This window comes from Onychostruthus taczanowskii, unplaced genomic scaffold, assembly GCF_017590055.1.
Source record: "Onychostruthus taczanowskii isolate IOZ18803 unplaced genomic scaffold, ASM1759005v1 scaffold18, whole genome shotgun sequence".
Taxonomy (NCBI): Eukaryota; Metazoa; Chordata; class Aves; order Passeriformes; family Passeridae; genus Onychostruthus; species Onychostruthus taczanowskii.
This window is the reverse complement of record NW_024499017.1, coordinates 11,653,707-11,670,126: the sequence shown is the minus strand read 5'-3', so window position 1 is coordinate 11,670,126 and position 16,420 is coordinate 11,653,707. Positions and strand designations below refer to the sequence as shown.

The window sequence follows — 16,420 nt, the reverse complement described above, 5'->3', positions numbered from 1 at the left end:
AAGCTGGAAAACGAAGGGCTTGGCGAGGGGGGTGTCCCCTCTCTCTCTTTGCTCAGGGATGCGCCCACAGCCCTGCGGCGAGGCCTGCAACGGGGGTGCGGGGGGACGGGCTGGGGTTTTTTTTCCCCCCTTTTCCTTTCTCTTTTCTTTTCCCCAGTGTCGGGAGGGACCAGGCGGCAGCAGCCGGCACACCGGCAGCCCTGAGAGCCCAGGTTCCTTGCCCCGTGCCCACCCACGATGCCGCCCCCCGCACCGTGCAGCTCTCCACGCGCGGGCCGCGACAAGGTGACAAAGGTTTCAAGCGACTTACCTCGAGTGACAGCTCTGCCGGCGGCACGGTGCTCAAAGAGGCGGATTTTGGGGGGAGAGGTGAATGAGAAAAGGGGGGTCTCTACCCCTCTGGCTGTTTATTCTCCTGCCCCCCACCCGCCGCGTGTGCCCGTGGCACCGCCGGAGCTGAGCGTCAAACTCCGGGCACGGAGCCGCCAAACTCCAGCACAGATTTATACACACCCCCCTGAAAAAAAACCCCAAACAACCCAAAACAAACGAACCCACCCTCATCCCTAAAGCAGCCTCGGAGCAGCCGAGGGGTCCGAAGCCCGTTCCGGGCCCGGGAGCGGCGGCGGAGGCAGAAAAGGGCATTTCGCGAGGCAGCGGGAGTTTTCGCCGATTTCTTTTTATTAAAGCACCCCCGAGCCCGTGTTTACATTGCGCAGTATAAACATCCTGCCCGGGCCCGCCGAGCTTAAAAAGAGCGCACGAAGAGGGGGTTTGAAGTGGGTGAAGCTGCGCGCAGCGCGGAGCCCGAGGCCGGGCAGCGCCGCCCTGCCCCACGCCACTCGCGGAACCTCCGCGCTGCCCGCAGCCCTTCCACAGCCCGTGGGGCCCATCCCGTGCTTTGCAGGGCTGGGAAGGAGGCAGGGAGGGGATGGAGGAGCCGCACGGCGCGTCGCGGTCACGCGTGGCATAAATCACACAGGCACGCCGAGATACACGCGCGGTGCCCTCCGCGGCGGGCAGGGGCGCGGCGTGCAGCCCCCCCGGGTGGGGCAGGGCGGCGTGGAAAGGGCTCTTTAAAAGCTGCCCACCAGCGGGGAGCGGCGGCGGAGGGGGCCGGCACGGGGCGGCGGAGGGGCCGCCCGGGAGGGCGGGGGGGGCGGGGGCGGAGGGGGCCGGCACGGGGGGGCGGAGGGGCCGCCCGGGAGGGCGGGGGGGAGCGGCTCGGGGCGGGGATCTCCGCTCCGCGCTTACGTCTGTCAAGGAGCGGCAGACGCCGCTGCGAGAGATAAAGTAGAAGGCGAGCGGCGGGGCCGGGGGCAGACTCGACAGCCACCGCGATGGGAAGCAGCTCCCCGCAGCAGCGGCAGCGCCAGCCCAGCTAAAGCCTCCGAAGGGGACGGCGGCGGCTCCGGGAGCCCGGCGCGGCGAGGGGCAGCGGGGCAGGCGCGGGCGGCGGCCCCGGCTCCTCTCTCGCAGCAGCCGAGCTCAGCCCGCTTCCACCCGCCCCCCCATCCCGCCTCCCTGCGGGCCCCCCCGACCCTCNGGGGGGGTGGGGGGTGTCGTCGCTTCCATTTGTTTATCCACGGAGGGGTGAAGTCTCCCGGTGGAAAGCGAAGCCGCCGGGGGGCCGGGAGGACGCCGGAGGGAGGGCGGTGGGTGAGTGGCGGCGAGCCCCCAGCAGCGCGGCCTTTTGCGGGGGCGCTGGGGGGGCGGCGGAGGAGGGCCGGGGCTGGGGCTGGCCGCCGCGGAGCTGGCCGTAGATGACTGCAGAAGCGCAGCAGGCTCTGTCCTCTCAGCCCCCTCCTCCTCCGGTGCAGAGCAGCTACGGCCCCATGTCCTCCCTGGCTGAGAAGCAGCCGCAGAGCTCGGCCATGGACGCCGCCTCCGCGGGGACCGGCGGCGCGGCCGGCAGCGCCCCGGGCAGCGGCGGGGCCCCGGGCAGCGGCGGCCCCAAGGCGAAGAAGACGAACGCTGGGATCCGGCGGCCGGAGAAGCCGCCTTATTCCTACATCGCCCTCATCGTCATGGCTATCCAGAGCTCTCCCTCCAAACGCCTGACCCTCAGCGAGATCTACCAGTTCTTGCAGAGCCGCTTCCCTTTCTTCCGAGGCTCCTACCAGGGCTGGAAAAACTCGGTGCGCCACAACCTCTCGCTCAACGAGTGCTTCATCAAGCTGCCCAAGGGCCTGGGCCGCCCGGGCAAGGGTCACTACTGGACCATCGACCCGGCCAGCGAGTTCATGTTCGAGGAGGGCTCGTTCCGCCGCCGGCCCCGCGGGTTCCGGAGGAAATGCCAGGCGCTGAAGCCCATGTACAGCATGATGAACGGGCTCAGCTTCAACCACCTCCCCGACAGCTACGGCTTCCAGGGCTCGGCCGGCGGGCTCTCCTGCCCTCCCAACAGCCTGTCCCTCGAAGGGGGCTTGGGCATGATGAACGGGCATTTGTCCAGCAACGTGGAGGGGATGGGCCTGGCGGGACACTCCGTGCCCCACCTGCCCGCCAACGGTGGGCACACCTACATGGGCGGCTGCACCGGCTCCTCGGCCGGGGAATACCCGCACCACGACAGCTCCGTGCCCGCATCCCCGTTGCTCCCCGCCGGCGGCGTGATGGAGCCGCACTCGGTTTACTCCAGCTCGGCCTCGGCGTGGGCGCCCAGCGCCTCGGCGGCCCTCAACACCGGCGCGTCCTACATCAAGCAGCAGCCCCTGTCGCCCTGCAACCCCACGGCAAACCCGCTCTCCTCCAGCCTCTCCACGCACTCCCTGGACCAGCCCTACCTGCACCAGAACAGCCACAACACCGCCGACCTCCAAGGTAAGGCGCGGCCACGCGTGGGGCGCATCCGCGACCGCGGTCACGGGGGCCGGCCGGGGTTGCGGGCCCCGCCTGGATCCCGGCGGTGCCGCTGCCGGCTGGGATCCCGCTTCTGGGCGGTTTTAATGCTGGTTCCGAGCGGAAGATGCTTTGCCCTCGCTTCCTTTCCCGGGGGCAGCCGGGCGCCCGTCGGGGCTCTGCCGGGCCGGGGCTCCGCTCCTCCCGGCGGCTGCTTCACGTCCAGGGCCGCCCCAGGCCTAAGGCCGGTGGGCTGAGGCAGCGGGGAGCTGCGGGAAGGAGAGGCCGGGAATGCTCCCTTGGGCTCTCCCACCTCCATGGGCACTTGGAGGGAAAAGGCAGGAATTCCCCATGGGGTGGTCCGCCACCCGCGCCATCCCACCCCGTGCCATCCCAGCCCCTTCCCCGCCGTCAGCTGTGTTTTTCACACGTCTCAAGGCCGTGTTTTCCAGGCCCATCACCTTCCTCCATCCGCCGCCCAAGCCGAAGCCGGCGGGCCGGACCCCCCAAATCCTCCCGCGCCCCAAAACCCCTGCTCGGTCTCGTCCCTGGAGCTGTCGGGGCTGCATTTGCCCTGGGTCTTGGAGTGGAGATGGTGTTTGGCCGGGAAGAGGCCTCGGAAGGGACGAGGCCAGGGCTGGGTTTCGCTTTGCTGCCCAAATTCCCCTCGGGGTGCTGTGGCTGTGGGGAGCCCCGGAGCCATGGGCGGTGATGGGGCAGATTTGGGGGTCCCTGCCCATCACCCCGGGCCTTCTGGGGAGCGGGACGGGCTTGACAGGAACGGCTTTGAAAGCAGAGAACAAATGGGCCAAGACCACAAAGCGAAACGGGGGAAAAGCATCAGCCGGGCCGGGCCGGAGCTGCAGAACCCGGGCAGAGCCCAGTCCCGGCCGGGCTGGGGCAGTGCCCACCACGGGCACCCTCCTGCCCCGGGGCACTTCCCGGAGCTCAGCGCATCCAGGGCCTCTGGAACACGGAGCTGGGAATCCGCCCCGAGGAGCCGCCGGGCCCGTGCGCGGCCTTCACCGAAACGCTCTGATTATCACCCAAAGGAGCGGCGGGAGCGCTCCGGGGCAGGGCACCCCCTGCCCAGCGCACCCCCAATTCCCGGGGCGCTTTTCCATGCCGAGGTGGCGGCAGGAGCGGTGGGAATAGCCCCGCTCCCGGCGGCTCTCGGCCCCGGCCTCCTCCCGGAGCTGCCCGGCGGATTTTCCGCACGGGCCGAGGTGATGGGAAAATCAGCCGGGGCGAAAGAAAATAAATCGAAGTGTTGAAACAAAACAAAACAAAACAAAACAAACCCCTAAACCCAACGCAAATCCCTTGTCCTCGCAGTGCCCTCGGGCCGGGCAGGGACTCTCTGCCGCACCTGCCCGCACCCGCGATGTACCAAAACAGCCCAAAATCCGCGCTCGGAGCGGGCCGTGCGGGTTGGGTCCTTGGGATTTTTTTTTTTTTCAACCCCATGCCGAGTTTTTCACCCTTCCCTGCTGAACCTCTTGGCGCTGCTGACCGTGTCTCCCCCGTCCCGCAGGCATCCCGCGGTATCACTCGCAGTCTCCGAGCATGTGCGACAGAAAGGAATTCGTCTTCTCTTTCAACGCCATGGCCTCCTCCTCCATGCATTCAGCGGGCAGCGGCTCCTATTACCACCAACAAGTGACATACCAGGACATCAAGCCGTGCGTTATGTGAGCCGGGCCGGACAAACCCCGCTCCTGGGGCTGAGCATCCCCCAGGACGCTCGGGGTGCCAGGGGGGTGTCCCATGTCCCACGTCCCATGTCCCACGTCCCAGCCTGGCTTCGGGCAGCAGGGACGGACCGGAGCTCCGGGAAGCGGCGGGAGAAGAGCGGAGTGCGGCCCCGGGAGCGAGCTGAGCGTCGAGCCCGCAGCGTCTGTGCCTTCTTCTGCTCGGGGAGGGATGGAGGAGAAAGCAAAAGCAGCCCCCCCGGCCGTGCCGAAAGCCCCGGCTGCGAGTTTGGGGTGAGGCTTTGCCAAATGAGGTTTTGATGCTTCTTTCAAAAAAAAAAAAAAAAAGAAATTGCAAACTCAGTTTGGGAGTTGGCGGTGAGCGATGCCACCGGCTCGGGCTGCGGGGGCTGGAAAAGACCCCGAACTCAAATCCCCTCGGTGCCATCTCACTTCGAGCCCGGAAAAATACTTAAAAAAATTTATTTTCCTATTTTCCTTCCTTTTTTTTTTTTTTTTTTTTTTTTTTTTTTTTTTTCTTGCCGGCCAACACCCAGCGGGCAAAAAAATCTCTCAGAGGGATTTTTTGGAACTATGAATTTTGGTTTTTTTTTGCCTGCATAAAGACTGCAGGATCAGACCCTATGCAGAGAGAACAAGGCACTTTGGAAAGAGACAGCCATGCTCATCCTGTTATTTATTCTACAATTCTTCTTTTTTTGTTGTTGTTGTTGCTAATAATCGAGACACGAATAGTCTCAGTTGATCAGTATTAAATCGGGGAATCTCTGTTGGCAATATTTGCCATATAGATTTGAGTTTTTTTAGTTAACCTTTGTAAATTTGCAAGCGACCGTGGTCTCTGTGTAAAGACAATCCTCCATATGTTTTTATAGAAATATATATATAATGAAGGATTATTCCCCTCCCTCCCCTCTCTATTTTTTTTTCCACCTTGACGTTGTACAGTTCGGTGACACCTATTTTAATTCTTTCTGCACTGTATAAAATTGTAATTATGTGGGTTTGTTTTGTTTTTGATTTTTTCGCCTTTTTTTTTTTTTTTTTTGTGTACGTTTTGTCCCCAAAGAAAAAAAAAAATCCCGAAATAAAACCTGTATGTTATTTGTACATGGGCTTCACGATTGTATGAGCAGCAAATAAACGAGCATGCGGTGTAATTAAGCTTAATTAATGAGGAGTCCAGCCCTGCAAACCCTCGGGCAGTAATTCCCCATCCCGGCACAGACTCAAAATCGACTTTTTAGGGTTTTTTCACCTTCGAGGAGTCCTGGTTGCCAATTTCCCTGCTGGGAAATATTTCAGTTGAGGATATTGAAATGCAGAAGGAGGAAAAGCGGCGGTGCTTTTTATTTTTAGCTTTTTATTCTTAGGCTTATTCCATTTTTTTCCAAGGCGAAAGGCTCTCTTTGACAGCTCTTTGCCTCTCCCTCGAATTCCAGGCGTGAGGCTGCCGGGATGGAGCCCGCGGCTCCTTTTTCCTCCTCCTCCATCCCGGGAATTTTCCGGCTTCTTTTTTCCTCCTTTTCCATCCCGGGAATTTTCCGACCCGGCAGGAAACTTCCCGCGGGCTTTTCCCCGCGTGAAAAAGAAATAAAAATTCATAAAATTGAGTGAAATTTACCCAATTAACCCAAATTATTAGGAATTAATAAACAGGAATAAAAATTAAGCAGATCAACATCGTGCACGGGGCAGTGATAAATCTGCATTTAAATATCGGTATTTTCCTGCAAAGTTTGGGGGGATTGCGGTTAATTCAGGATCCTCCAGTATCCAGAATTTTTTGCTTTAATTCGTGGACCAATCTGTCTCTATTAATATTCAATATCAACGCCCATAAAAAAGAGATGCAGGCAAATTAATCTGATTACGTGGTTGTGGATTTCTGCCTTTATAGAGGGAAATTTAATCACTGCACACTAATTAGCCCAGCTCTGGAATCAGCTTAATTAAAGTCCAAGTTCGCTGTAACAAGGGAGAAATTTATAATATTATTGTAATTAAGGCAAGGCTTTATTAGAGTTGGGGAGGCCTTTTCAGAGTGAGTTTTTTATTGTTGTTTTGTGGGGGTTTTTTTGAGGAGCGTTGTGGCATTTTGGGTGGTTTTTTTATTAAATTTTGTTAATGTTTTTGGGGTTTTTTAAATCTCTGTTTAGATCTCTTTAAGCCAGCAGCAATCTGCCTTCAGCATTATTGGTTTTCCCTATTTTTATGCTTTTCTGGGCTGATCTTTCCCACATCCCTGCCCATCCCTCTTGGAGGTGAACACGTTGTCTCCATCCTTTTAGGTCCGAGCTGAAACCAGAGGGTTTTTTACTCCTGAAGCAAATATCTGTACTAGGTGTGGCTTCAACAATGGTCCGGGGTTGGGAGCTCAGCTCCTTGAAATGCCACTGTCATTCCCAAGGTTTGTTTCCATCCCTCTGGGTTGATTTTGGGTCCTCCTTGGCATTTGGTGCTGCTGGAGGCTGGGAAGGGCAGGCAGCACCTTGTGAGGCTCGGGCCCAGCTCGCAGGGGTTCGTATCTGCTCCCCACCAAAGCCTGATGTGATTCATTCCTCTCCCTCCCGTGGCTTTCCAAACCTGGAAAAACAGAGCAGCTGCATTCCGGGGACGCCACATATTCCTCAAGCCAGTGAGCGCAGTCTAAACAGGAGCTCTCCATCCCAGAGCCCTCCAGCAGCCAGGAGAGAACAAAACCCCCCGGCTCCTGCAACCCCCCAGATCCTTCAAAATCCACCCCCCCAGCTCCTGCCACCCCCAGATCCTTCAAAATCCCCCCCCAGCTCCTGCAACCCCCAGATCCTGCAACGCCCCATCTCCTTCAAAACCCCCTCTAGATCCTGCAAAACTCAGCTCCTGCCACCCCCAGCTCCTGCAAACCCCCCCAGCTCCTTCAAAACCCCCCCTAGATCCTGCAAAATCCCCAGTTCCTGCCACCCCCAGCTCCTGCAAAACCCCCCCAGGCTCCTGCACGCCCCCCCAGCTCTCCATCTGCAAAAGCCCAACGGGGTTTTTCCCAGTATTTTCAGTCCCAGGGGATGGCAAACCCCAAGCTGCTTGTGCTTTTCCAGGAGTGATGAGCTCTGGGAGGAGGTGAGGAGGGACAAACTTGCCCAGAAATGCTGTGGGAGCCCTGGGAGGGCAGCAAGGCAGGGTTTGCTCAGAAATGTGGGATTTGCTGCTGGAAAGGCTCAGATCTGGCTGTGGCTCAGCTCAGCACCAGTGAGCTGCTCCCTGCTTCTCATCCCTCCCATCCCAATCCTTAGCAAATACAACCCATTGTCCTGGGGTGTTTTGGCATTTCTGCTTCAGGAAACAGCTTCTCATTGCTGATGACCTGTGCAGCCCAGGAACTTTCTACAGGGATGGAATTGCCCAGGAATTTTTTACCGGGATGGAATTGCCCAGGAATTTTCTACAGGGATGAAATTCTGGAGCGTGATGACAAACAGGGCCTGGTGTCTCCAGGCAGTTTGTCCTCTCTGGATCAGGGGACATTGGTGTCCCCAGGCCTTGTGCAGGGATTCTGGTGGCAAAGCACTTCCCTCTGCTCCTCCCAGGATGTTTCCCCCCATCCCTACGATGCCCCCATGGAGCTGGAGCTGTGTCTGCCACTGTCACCTGCTCGTGGGCTCGTGTCCCCAGGGGTGTTTGTGAGCCCCACGTGGGGACAGAGCTGGAGGGAGCACGGGAATAGTGCAGGGATCCCAAGGAAGGCCTGGAAGAGGGGATGTGGGGCTGGATCCCCTGCTGGGGAGACATCGGGATGATCTGCAGCATTTTTGGGAGGCAGCATCGGGGTGGGGATGGTGGAGAGGGGTCTCTCAGGGATCCCGGGTGTTTGGAGGATCCTGGGGGGTTTGGAGGATCCTGGGGGGTTTGGAGGATCCTGGGGGGTTTGGAGGATCCTGGGGGGTTTGGAGGATCCTGGGGGGTTTGGAGGATCCTGGGGGGTTTGGAGGATCCTGGGGGGTTTGGAGGGATGCTGGGGGTTCTGGAAGGTCCCAGGGACATCGGATGTTCCCAAAGGACTGGAGCATCCTGTGGGAGAATTGGAGGGATCCCAGGGGACTGAGGGATCCTGGGGGCTTTTGGACAATCCCGAGTGGGTTTGAGGGATCCTTGGGGGTTTGGAAGATCCCCATGGGATTTGGATAATCCTGGACGAGAGGTCTCTCAGGGATCCCAGGTGTTTGGAGGATCCTAGGGGGTTTGGAGGATCCCGGGGGGTTTGGAGGATCCTGGGGGGTTTGGAGGGATGCTGGGGGTTCTGGAAGGTCCCAGGGACATCGGATGTTCCCAAAGGACTGGAGCATCCTGTGGGAGAATTGGAGGGATCCCAGGGGACTGAGGGATCCTGGGGGCTTTTGGACAATCCCGAGTGGGTTTGAGGGATCCTTGGGGGTTTGGAAGATCCCCATGGGATTTGGATAATCCTGGAGCAGTTGAATGATGCCAGGGGTGCTGGAAGATCCTGGTGGGATTTGGATGATCCTGGTGGGTTTGGATGATCCCAGTAGGATTTGGACGATTCCAGGGGTGTTGGAAGATCCCAATAGGATTTGGATGATCCTGATGGGTTTTGGATGATCGCAGTGGGATTTAGATGGTCCTGGTGGGATCTGGATGATCCCAGGGGTGGGATTGGATGATCTGGTGGGTTTGGATGATCCTGGTAGCATTGGAAGATCCCGGTGCTATCCAGATGATCCCGGTGGGATTCGGATGATCCTGCTGGGATTTGATGATCCTGGTGGGATTGAAGATCCCGGTGGGATTCAGAGGATCCCAATGATGTTTGGATGATCCCGGTGGGATTGGATGATCCTGGTGATATTCGGATGATCCCGGTGCAATTCGGATGTTCCGGGGGGTGGGATTGGATGATCTCAGTGGAATTTGGATGATCCCGGTGATATTCAGACGATCCCACTGGGATTGAAGATCCCGGTGATGTTCGGACGATCCCGGTGGGATTGAAGATCCCGGTGACGTTCGGACGATCCCGGTGGGATTCCCTGATCCCGGGGTTGGGGGGCGGCGCCGTTCCCTTGGCGGCAGCGCCACCTGGCGGCAGCGAGCAGGGAGCGCAGGCCCGCGGCTTTCCCAAAATTTGGCTTCAAACCCATCCAGGTGGGGCCGGTTTGGAGCCTTTCCCCACCTGGTGGATGCTAAGAAGCTTGAAATTTTTTCCTTTATTAATTAATGTTAAAAATTCTCCTTAAAAGTATATTTATTTTGTTTTTATTATTCCTTTCTGGCATCTGGATCTATGAGAGGGAAAATCCCTTTATCCCATTTTCACACCAGGTGAAACTCCTTTACGGAGCACTTTGGGATCAAACCTTTTCTGTGCCCAGGTGGGACAGATGGGAATACCTGGCATGGAAAAGCATAGAGTAATCCATGGATACAGGCACCTGACACAGGATGCTCTAAGATGGGCTTGATTATCCACATTTACAGAAAACCTTGGAGACTTAACCTGTGGGAACAACACCTGGAACCTTACATGGGTATTTGGGATACCAAGGGATGAGTTTGGCCCCAAGTTCTTAGCAGCTCTAAAGGCTGAGATCCATAAGAATCAGTAGGCACCTGATTTCTCCCTCAAAACCAAAATATTTGAGATCTGTGCACCTCAGGGGATCAGACAACAGCTCTCGTCACTTTTGGAAGGGGACTTTGATTTCTGCAATGCTTTTGGGAGGCCACACCTGAACATCTGTTCCCCTTCCAAGCATAACTCCTGCCTGATGCTCTGCAGGAAAAGGCAGTGCTGGGATGCTCCTGGAGGATTTATCCCTGCCAAGGAATCTTTGCACAGGGAGTCATCCTCAGGGATCAAACAGCTGGATGAGAGGAGCCCCTGAGGAGCAGGGGGTGCCCCCAGTGCAGCTCTGCAGCTGGAGGCTGATGTTATTCCTAGAAATTCTCAGATTGCCTCCACCAGTGAGGAGAGGCATGGGGCTTAAAATATTTTGAGATTTGTGCACCTCAGGGGATCAAACAACAGCTCTCGTCACTTTTGGAAGGGGACTTTGATTTCTGCAATGCTTTTGGGAGGCCACACCTGAACATCTGTTCCCTTTCCAAGCATAACTCCTGCCTGATGCTCTGCAGGAAAAGGCAGTGCTGGGATGCTCCTGGAGGATTTATCCCTGCCAAGGAATCTTTGCACAAGGAGTCATCCTCAGGGATCAAACAGCTGGATGAGAGGAGCCCCTGAGGAGCAGGGGGTGCCCCCAGTGCAGCTCTGCAGCTGGAGGCTGATGTTATTCCTAGAAATTCTCCGACTGCCTCCACGAGTGAGGAGAGGCATGGGGCTCCCTTGTTTTCTTTAGTAACTTTCCCTGTCAGAATCCAGCAAGGAATTAAAACCAGAATATTCCTATCAGTGGTTGGACTGGATGATCCCAGGGGGTATTTTCCAATCTAAATGATCCTGTGGGTTAATTATTAATAAAAGACAACAGAAGGAATAAATCCTATTGAGCTTCTGGCTCAATATCCAGATTCCCAGATTCACAGGGTGCCCAGAGCAGCCGTGGCTGTCCCTGGATCCCTGGAATTGTCCAAGGCCAGGATGGATGGGGCTTGGAGCACCCTGGGATGGTGGAAGGTGTCCCTGCCTTGATGAGCTTTGAGGTCCCTTCCATCCCAAACCATTCCATCACTGTGATCTCAGGTTGCTCTGATTCATCCAACTTTTGATAAATATTCCAGCTCCAGTCTTAAAATTAATGGAATTTTTGCAGGGGAGCTGCAGATCCTTTGGAAAATGTCACTGAGGGAGTCACTGTGCCATCAACAGGGATTTTCCTTTCCTCAGAACTTCTCCAGGTCACCTCAGAGATCTCTGAACGAGCACCAGAGAGCAAATGACAATCCCAGAGGTGAAAGCACCTCAGTTTAACCGTGGGAAGGGATGTGGGGACACTGGCAGTGCCACTTGGCTTCAGCAGTGAGAACATGAGCCTGAGCACAGACCTTCCTTTATTTAAAGCAGCAAGGCTCAAAAAAACCCCTGGAATGGCACAGAAAGTGAAGCTCTGTAGCTCAGCTTCAGCCTAATTACTGCAAAAATAAGCAAACACACCTGGGGAAGAAGGATGACACGGCCTGGAAAGTTTTGCAGGGACTTTGGGGTACCGGGAGATCATTTGGAGCAGAACTTGCTGCAGCAGTTGTGTGGGGGTGAAGAGAAGTCCCTGCAGAGCAGCAGCTCCAGGCTCTGCCTCCTCCAGAGGGATGGAAATGCCACAGTGCAGAGCCTGAGCAGGGCAGGTGCCTGGAAACACTCGGAAAACACGAGATCCCTCTGGACAAACACAGGTATGGCTCTTGTCTGAACAATTATTCACTCTGAAATGTGAAGGAGTGGTAGCCATGGGTATGGTAATGCTTAGAAATGTGGCAGCTTTCACCACATGAATGTTTCTCTTTTCCCCCTGGCCTGTTTTTGATCCCATTTAACTGCCCTGTGTGTTTGATTTATTCCTTAAGGAAAGGTAAACCTGGCTTGGCTCAAAGTGTGGGATGGGGGGGATGATAACACATTGTGTGTTATCATCAGTCCAGTGTGACTGGGAGACCTCTGGAGGTGGCACATTTGGGAGAAAATTTCAGTTTTGTGTCTTGTCTCCCAGAACAGGAGCTGTGGTTTGTCCCTGGCATGTGCTGGAAAGTTCTGGAGCAGGAGAACCAGGGGGATTAAAGGTTCCAGGTATGCCCTGGGAGACAAAATGTTGGGAACATCACTTTTGTCACACAGAAGAGCCCAGCAGGGATTTGGTTGGCGTTTTTTGCGAGCTTTTGCTGAGTTTTTGGCCTGTCCTCCTAATGAGCATTTGTCTGCAGTCTATCAGGAGCCATCTCTGCCTTCCCATCTGTAAAATGTGGATGTTCCTGGGGCAAAATTCTGGGAAAAAATTCTCACTGGTGCCTTGTCTCCCAGAGCAGGAGCTGTGGCTTGTGCCTGGCAGGTGCTGAGTACCTTGGTGGAAAGTTCTGGAGCAGGAGGACCAGTGGGATTAGAGCCCCCCTGATGCTCCAGGTATCAAAATCCTCATTGGGAACATTGGTTCTGTCACAGAAGAGCCCAAGAGAGGCTTGGTTGGGGTTTTTTTTTGAGAGCTTTTGCTGAGTTTTTGGCCTGTCCTCCTGTTGTTTTCCAAAGGCTGGGAATGACCAGTTGCCTGCAGTCTATCAGGAGCCATCTCTGCCTTCCCATCTGTAAAATGTGGATGTTCCTGGGGCCGCAGCAGAGATGGACCAGAGATAGATCCATATCCTGAACTCATTTCTCCCAGGCACTTCAGTGGGATGCCCAGCCCAGAACAATGGCAGGATACACGACCCTAAACATTTCTGCAGGGCTTTGAAAGATGAAAAGCAGAGATTTTGCTACCTATGTCAGAGGAGGGGCAGGGAAATGTTCCATGATGTTTATAGCAGCCATCACGGACATTACACATGGAAACATGGGAAATGCTGCCCTTTTCTGGGAGGCAGATAATCTTTAAGAGATGGCAACCAGGAAATCAAAGCATTTGGTACACAACAGGCTCCCAAGCAGGGGGGTTTGCCCGAGGAACGTGGCCATGGCCACAGATGTTTCCTCCAGAGCCAGAAGTGCTGCGAGGGGCTGTTCCTTCGGAGGAACCGGAACGAGAGAAATCCCTGCACATGCTTTTCCTCCCCTTCCTCACCCCTGTGGAGGAAAAACACAGCCCCAGTGCTGGATTTTTCAATGGAAACATTTCCCTAAAAGCCATTTGTTTCTCCCTTTGGAGCAGTAGAAGATGATGAAATTAAAAAAAAAAAAATGCACAAAATAAAGACATGACTTGGAGGCAGTGTTTAACCATCCCTTTCCTGACTTTTTAATTGGGATAATGGGATAAAACCTCTGTTCTTCCAGGCTGCTTGTTGGGAGGGGATCAGGGAGATGCTGGAGGGTTGGATGTAGTCCTGGATGTGAGATCCAGGAAAAAGCCTTGATGGTGAGAGATTTTATTCTCCCATTTTCCTTCCCTGGAAACAAATAGTGTCTGACTCTTGTAACTCAGAGCCTACCCAGCAACCCAGCTTGTTTACTGTTGTCTTTGGTGGCTTGAAGCTGTGTGGCCTTGTCCCTGTTCCAGGAAATGCATGGACATGGCTGGCTGAAGGAAAACCCTCACGCCTGTGCAGTTTTGGGGTGGCACTGAGCCACCTCAGCCTCATTGTTAGCAGATTCCAGCGTTGCCTCACTGCTCTGTGCCACACACCACGCTGGCACTGATGGCCTGCAACAAAAACCCCCTGAAAGTCACCCTGCTCTCCCTCATGAAGCTGGTGGAGGCTCCATTCACCCCATGCTGGTTTCCCTCTGCATTTCTCCCAAAAATGAGGGTAGGGAGAAAGGGAGAATGGTCCTGGGAAGGTCATGTCCCTCATGGAACACCTCGGTGGTTGCTGCTGATCCCAAACCCAGCTCCAGGGGTTCACTCCAGACCAGCACCTTCCCCCTCTGAACCCTCAAAAAGAGGGGAGAGCAGCAACAACAGCTCAACAAGAGCATCCCAAATGTTTGTGCCATGAAAGGAGCTGGAAAGAATGTGCCTGACCACATGACAGGCGAGGACATCAGGCTGTGCAGAGAATAGAGAGCTCTCACTCTGAATTACTGGGAACAAAGTTGGCTCAGGAAAGCATTTCCCATTGTACTGCTGAACGTTTCTTCTCATCACACAGCTCTGCTGCTGCTGCTGCACCCAAGGCTGGGCTAGGGATCACTTCACTCCCTATTAAAAGCAGAGTAGAGATCTATCAGCAGCATTTCAGACTTTTCTGCAGCATCCAGGCACTGCTTTGCCACTGTTGAAGATTTTCTGACGGGTCTTAAGCAGTGAATCTGGGCCAGGATGCCCCTGAGATGAGGCACATTTTGTGTCTTTGTGCACAGGTCACAGCTACAGCAGGTACAGAATGAGGAATTATGACTTGAGTAAATATTCTGCTGTTTAAAGGCTGTTCATTCAGGCAGAGAATATTTCAGGGTATGGATTTTAGGGTTTGATTGCTGGTATCTTGCATAGTCTTGGCCTGGGCCAAAGTAAAACATAAGCAAGCTTCAATTCCTCGAGATTTCTTGTAAGAACCCAAGAATTCAATAAAATCTCTTACACTTCAGAGTTTTGTGGACTTAAGAGAAATCCCCCTGACTTTGCTCTAAGTGATGCCTTCCTGAGCATGCAGAGAGCCTGGAACAATAGCTGTGACATTCACTTTTTCTACTCAATCTGCTGTTTCCTTTAGGGTCAGCCCACAAGAGAAAATCCACATCATACAGCTGGAGACACCAGAAGGCCGTGCAGGGCTGTGCCTTGGCCACTCTTCTGTTTAATTAATTTCATTTAATTCAACAGCAGTTTGGCAGCTGGCACTGAAATGTCTTTTAGCTGGAGAAGAGCAGCACCAAGAGCCCCATCCTGATTTCAGAGAGGGATTTACTGACTCACTGAGATGGCAGCACCTGACCTTGACATTTATTAATAACCTGATCAAAAATACAGAAATACTGCAGCATTTTTCCAGTCCATTCAAAATGTGAATAAGTTTAAGCTTACAATAAATTATTTTTCTTCCTAACCACAGTTCATAGAATCATAAAAGTTGGAAAAGAGCTCCAGGATCATCAAATCCAATCTGTGACCCATCCCCACCTTGTCATCAGCCCAGAGCACTGAGTACCATGTCCAGCCCTTCCTTGGACACTTCCACCACCTCCCTATGGAACCCATTCCAATTCCTGACCACCCTTTCCATGGAGAAATTCCTCCTGATTTCCAACCTGTTGTATACCCCTAGTTAGCATCTCCTCGTAGCACGGTTTGGAGTTTAACTCTCAATTGGGAAAGCAGCAGGATGTTGGGTAAATACAGTAAAATGTGGCATTGAAACACATGGCAGAAAAAAGTGACAGGCTGGAAAGAGCCAAGATTTTGTACACTGCTCACCTGTGGGCTTCACCCAGAACCACAACTGCAAACAGAAAAACATCCAGATGTTTGTCCAAATAAAACTGGCCCCTGGCTGCAGGCTGACAGGAAAGCAAGCAAAGTTACCACATTTACAGAACACATAAACAGATCTGCACTGAAACTCAAGATGGGAAGAAAGGAAAGAAGGTAGAGGATGTGATTCCCACAAATGTGACCAGAAAAGGGTGGTTCCACCTGAAATGCAACAGGGGAAGTTTGAGATGCTGGAAGTTTTCGTTGGCAGAGTCACTGGCTTTTAACTGCTAAGGTCACCTGGACATCTTCAGCAGAGCAAGAAATATCCCAGAGTCGAAAGGAACAGCAAATGATCTCATTACTCAATTTGCCATCATTTGGAAAGGGCAGGCAGGGATGGATAATTATTTTTTTGCTTTTCTTTCCTCTGCTCTGGAAGCTGATGATGCAGTGAGTGTGTTTGGGCAGTAACATAAGCCTGGCTCTCAGCCCTGAGTGCCAAGCCCTGCAATGAGACCCAGAGGGTTGTGCAGTGCTTGTCTGAATCTGGGCCCAGTGACACTGGAAATCATTTGGAGCTGTACAAAGAATGAAAGGGAACTACTGATTTTTTCCAGATCCTTTGCTGACCTTACAAGAAGTTCACAGAATGACAGAATGGTTTGGGTTGGAAGGGATTTGAAAGATCATCTTGTTCCAACCCTTGTGCTGTGAACAAGGACAGCTTCCACCATCCCAGGGTGCCCCAAGCCCTGTCCAACCTGGCCTTGGCACTTCCAGGGATTCGGGAGCAGCCACAGCTGCTCTGGGCACCTGTGCCAGGGTCTCAGCACCCTCCCAGGGGAGAATTTCTCCCTG

The 16,420-nt window shown here is 54.5% G+C and overlaps 1 protein-coding gene across 1 annotated transcript; it reads left to right on the top strand.

The window, feature by feature from the left end:
- Window positions 1-1,653: 1,653 nt before the first annotated feature.
- Window positions 1,654-4,536, top strand: FOXF1 (forkhead box F1). Its single transcript, XM_041400794.1, has 2 exons — window positions 1,654-2,823; window positions 4,376-4,536. Exons 1-2 carry the CDS (start codon window positions 1,764-1,766, stop codon window positions 4,534-4,536), a joined length of 1,221 nt encoding a protein of 406 aa, XP_041256728.1. The 5' UTR covers window positions 1,654-1,763.
- Window positions 4,537-16,420: the final 11,884 nt, after the last annotated feature.

Excerpts from the sequence above, each read along its gene's own strand:
- FOXF1 (XM_041400794.1), top strand. The coding sequence starts at position 1,764 with ATGACTGCAGAAGCGCAGCAGGCTCTGTCCTCTCAGCCCCCTCCTCCT. Across the intron at positions 2,824-4,375 it reads CAACACCGCCGACCTCCAAG|GCATCCCGCGGTATCACTCG; the intron begins GTAAGGCGCGGC and ends CCCGTCCCGCAG.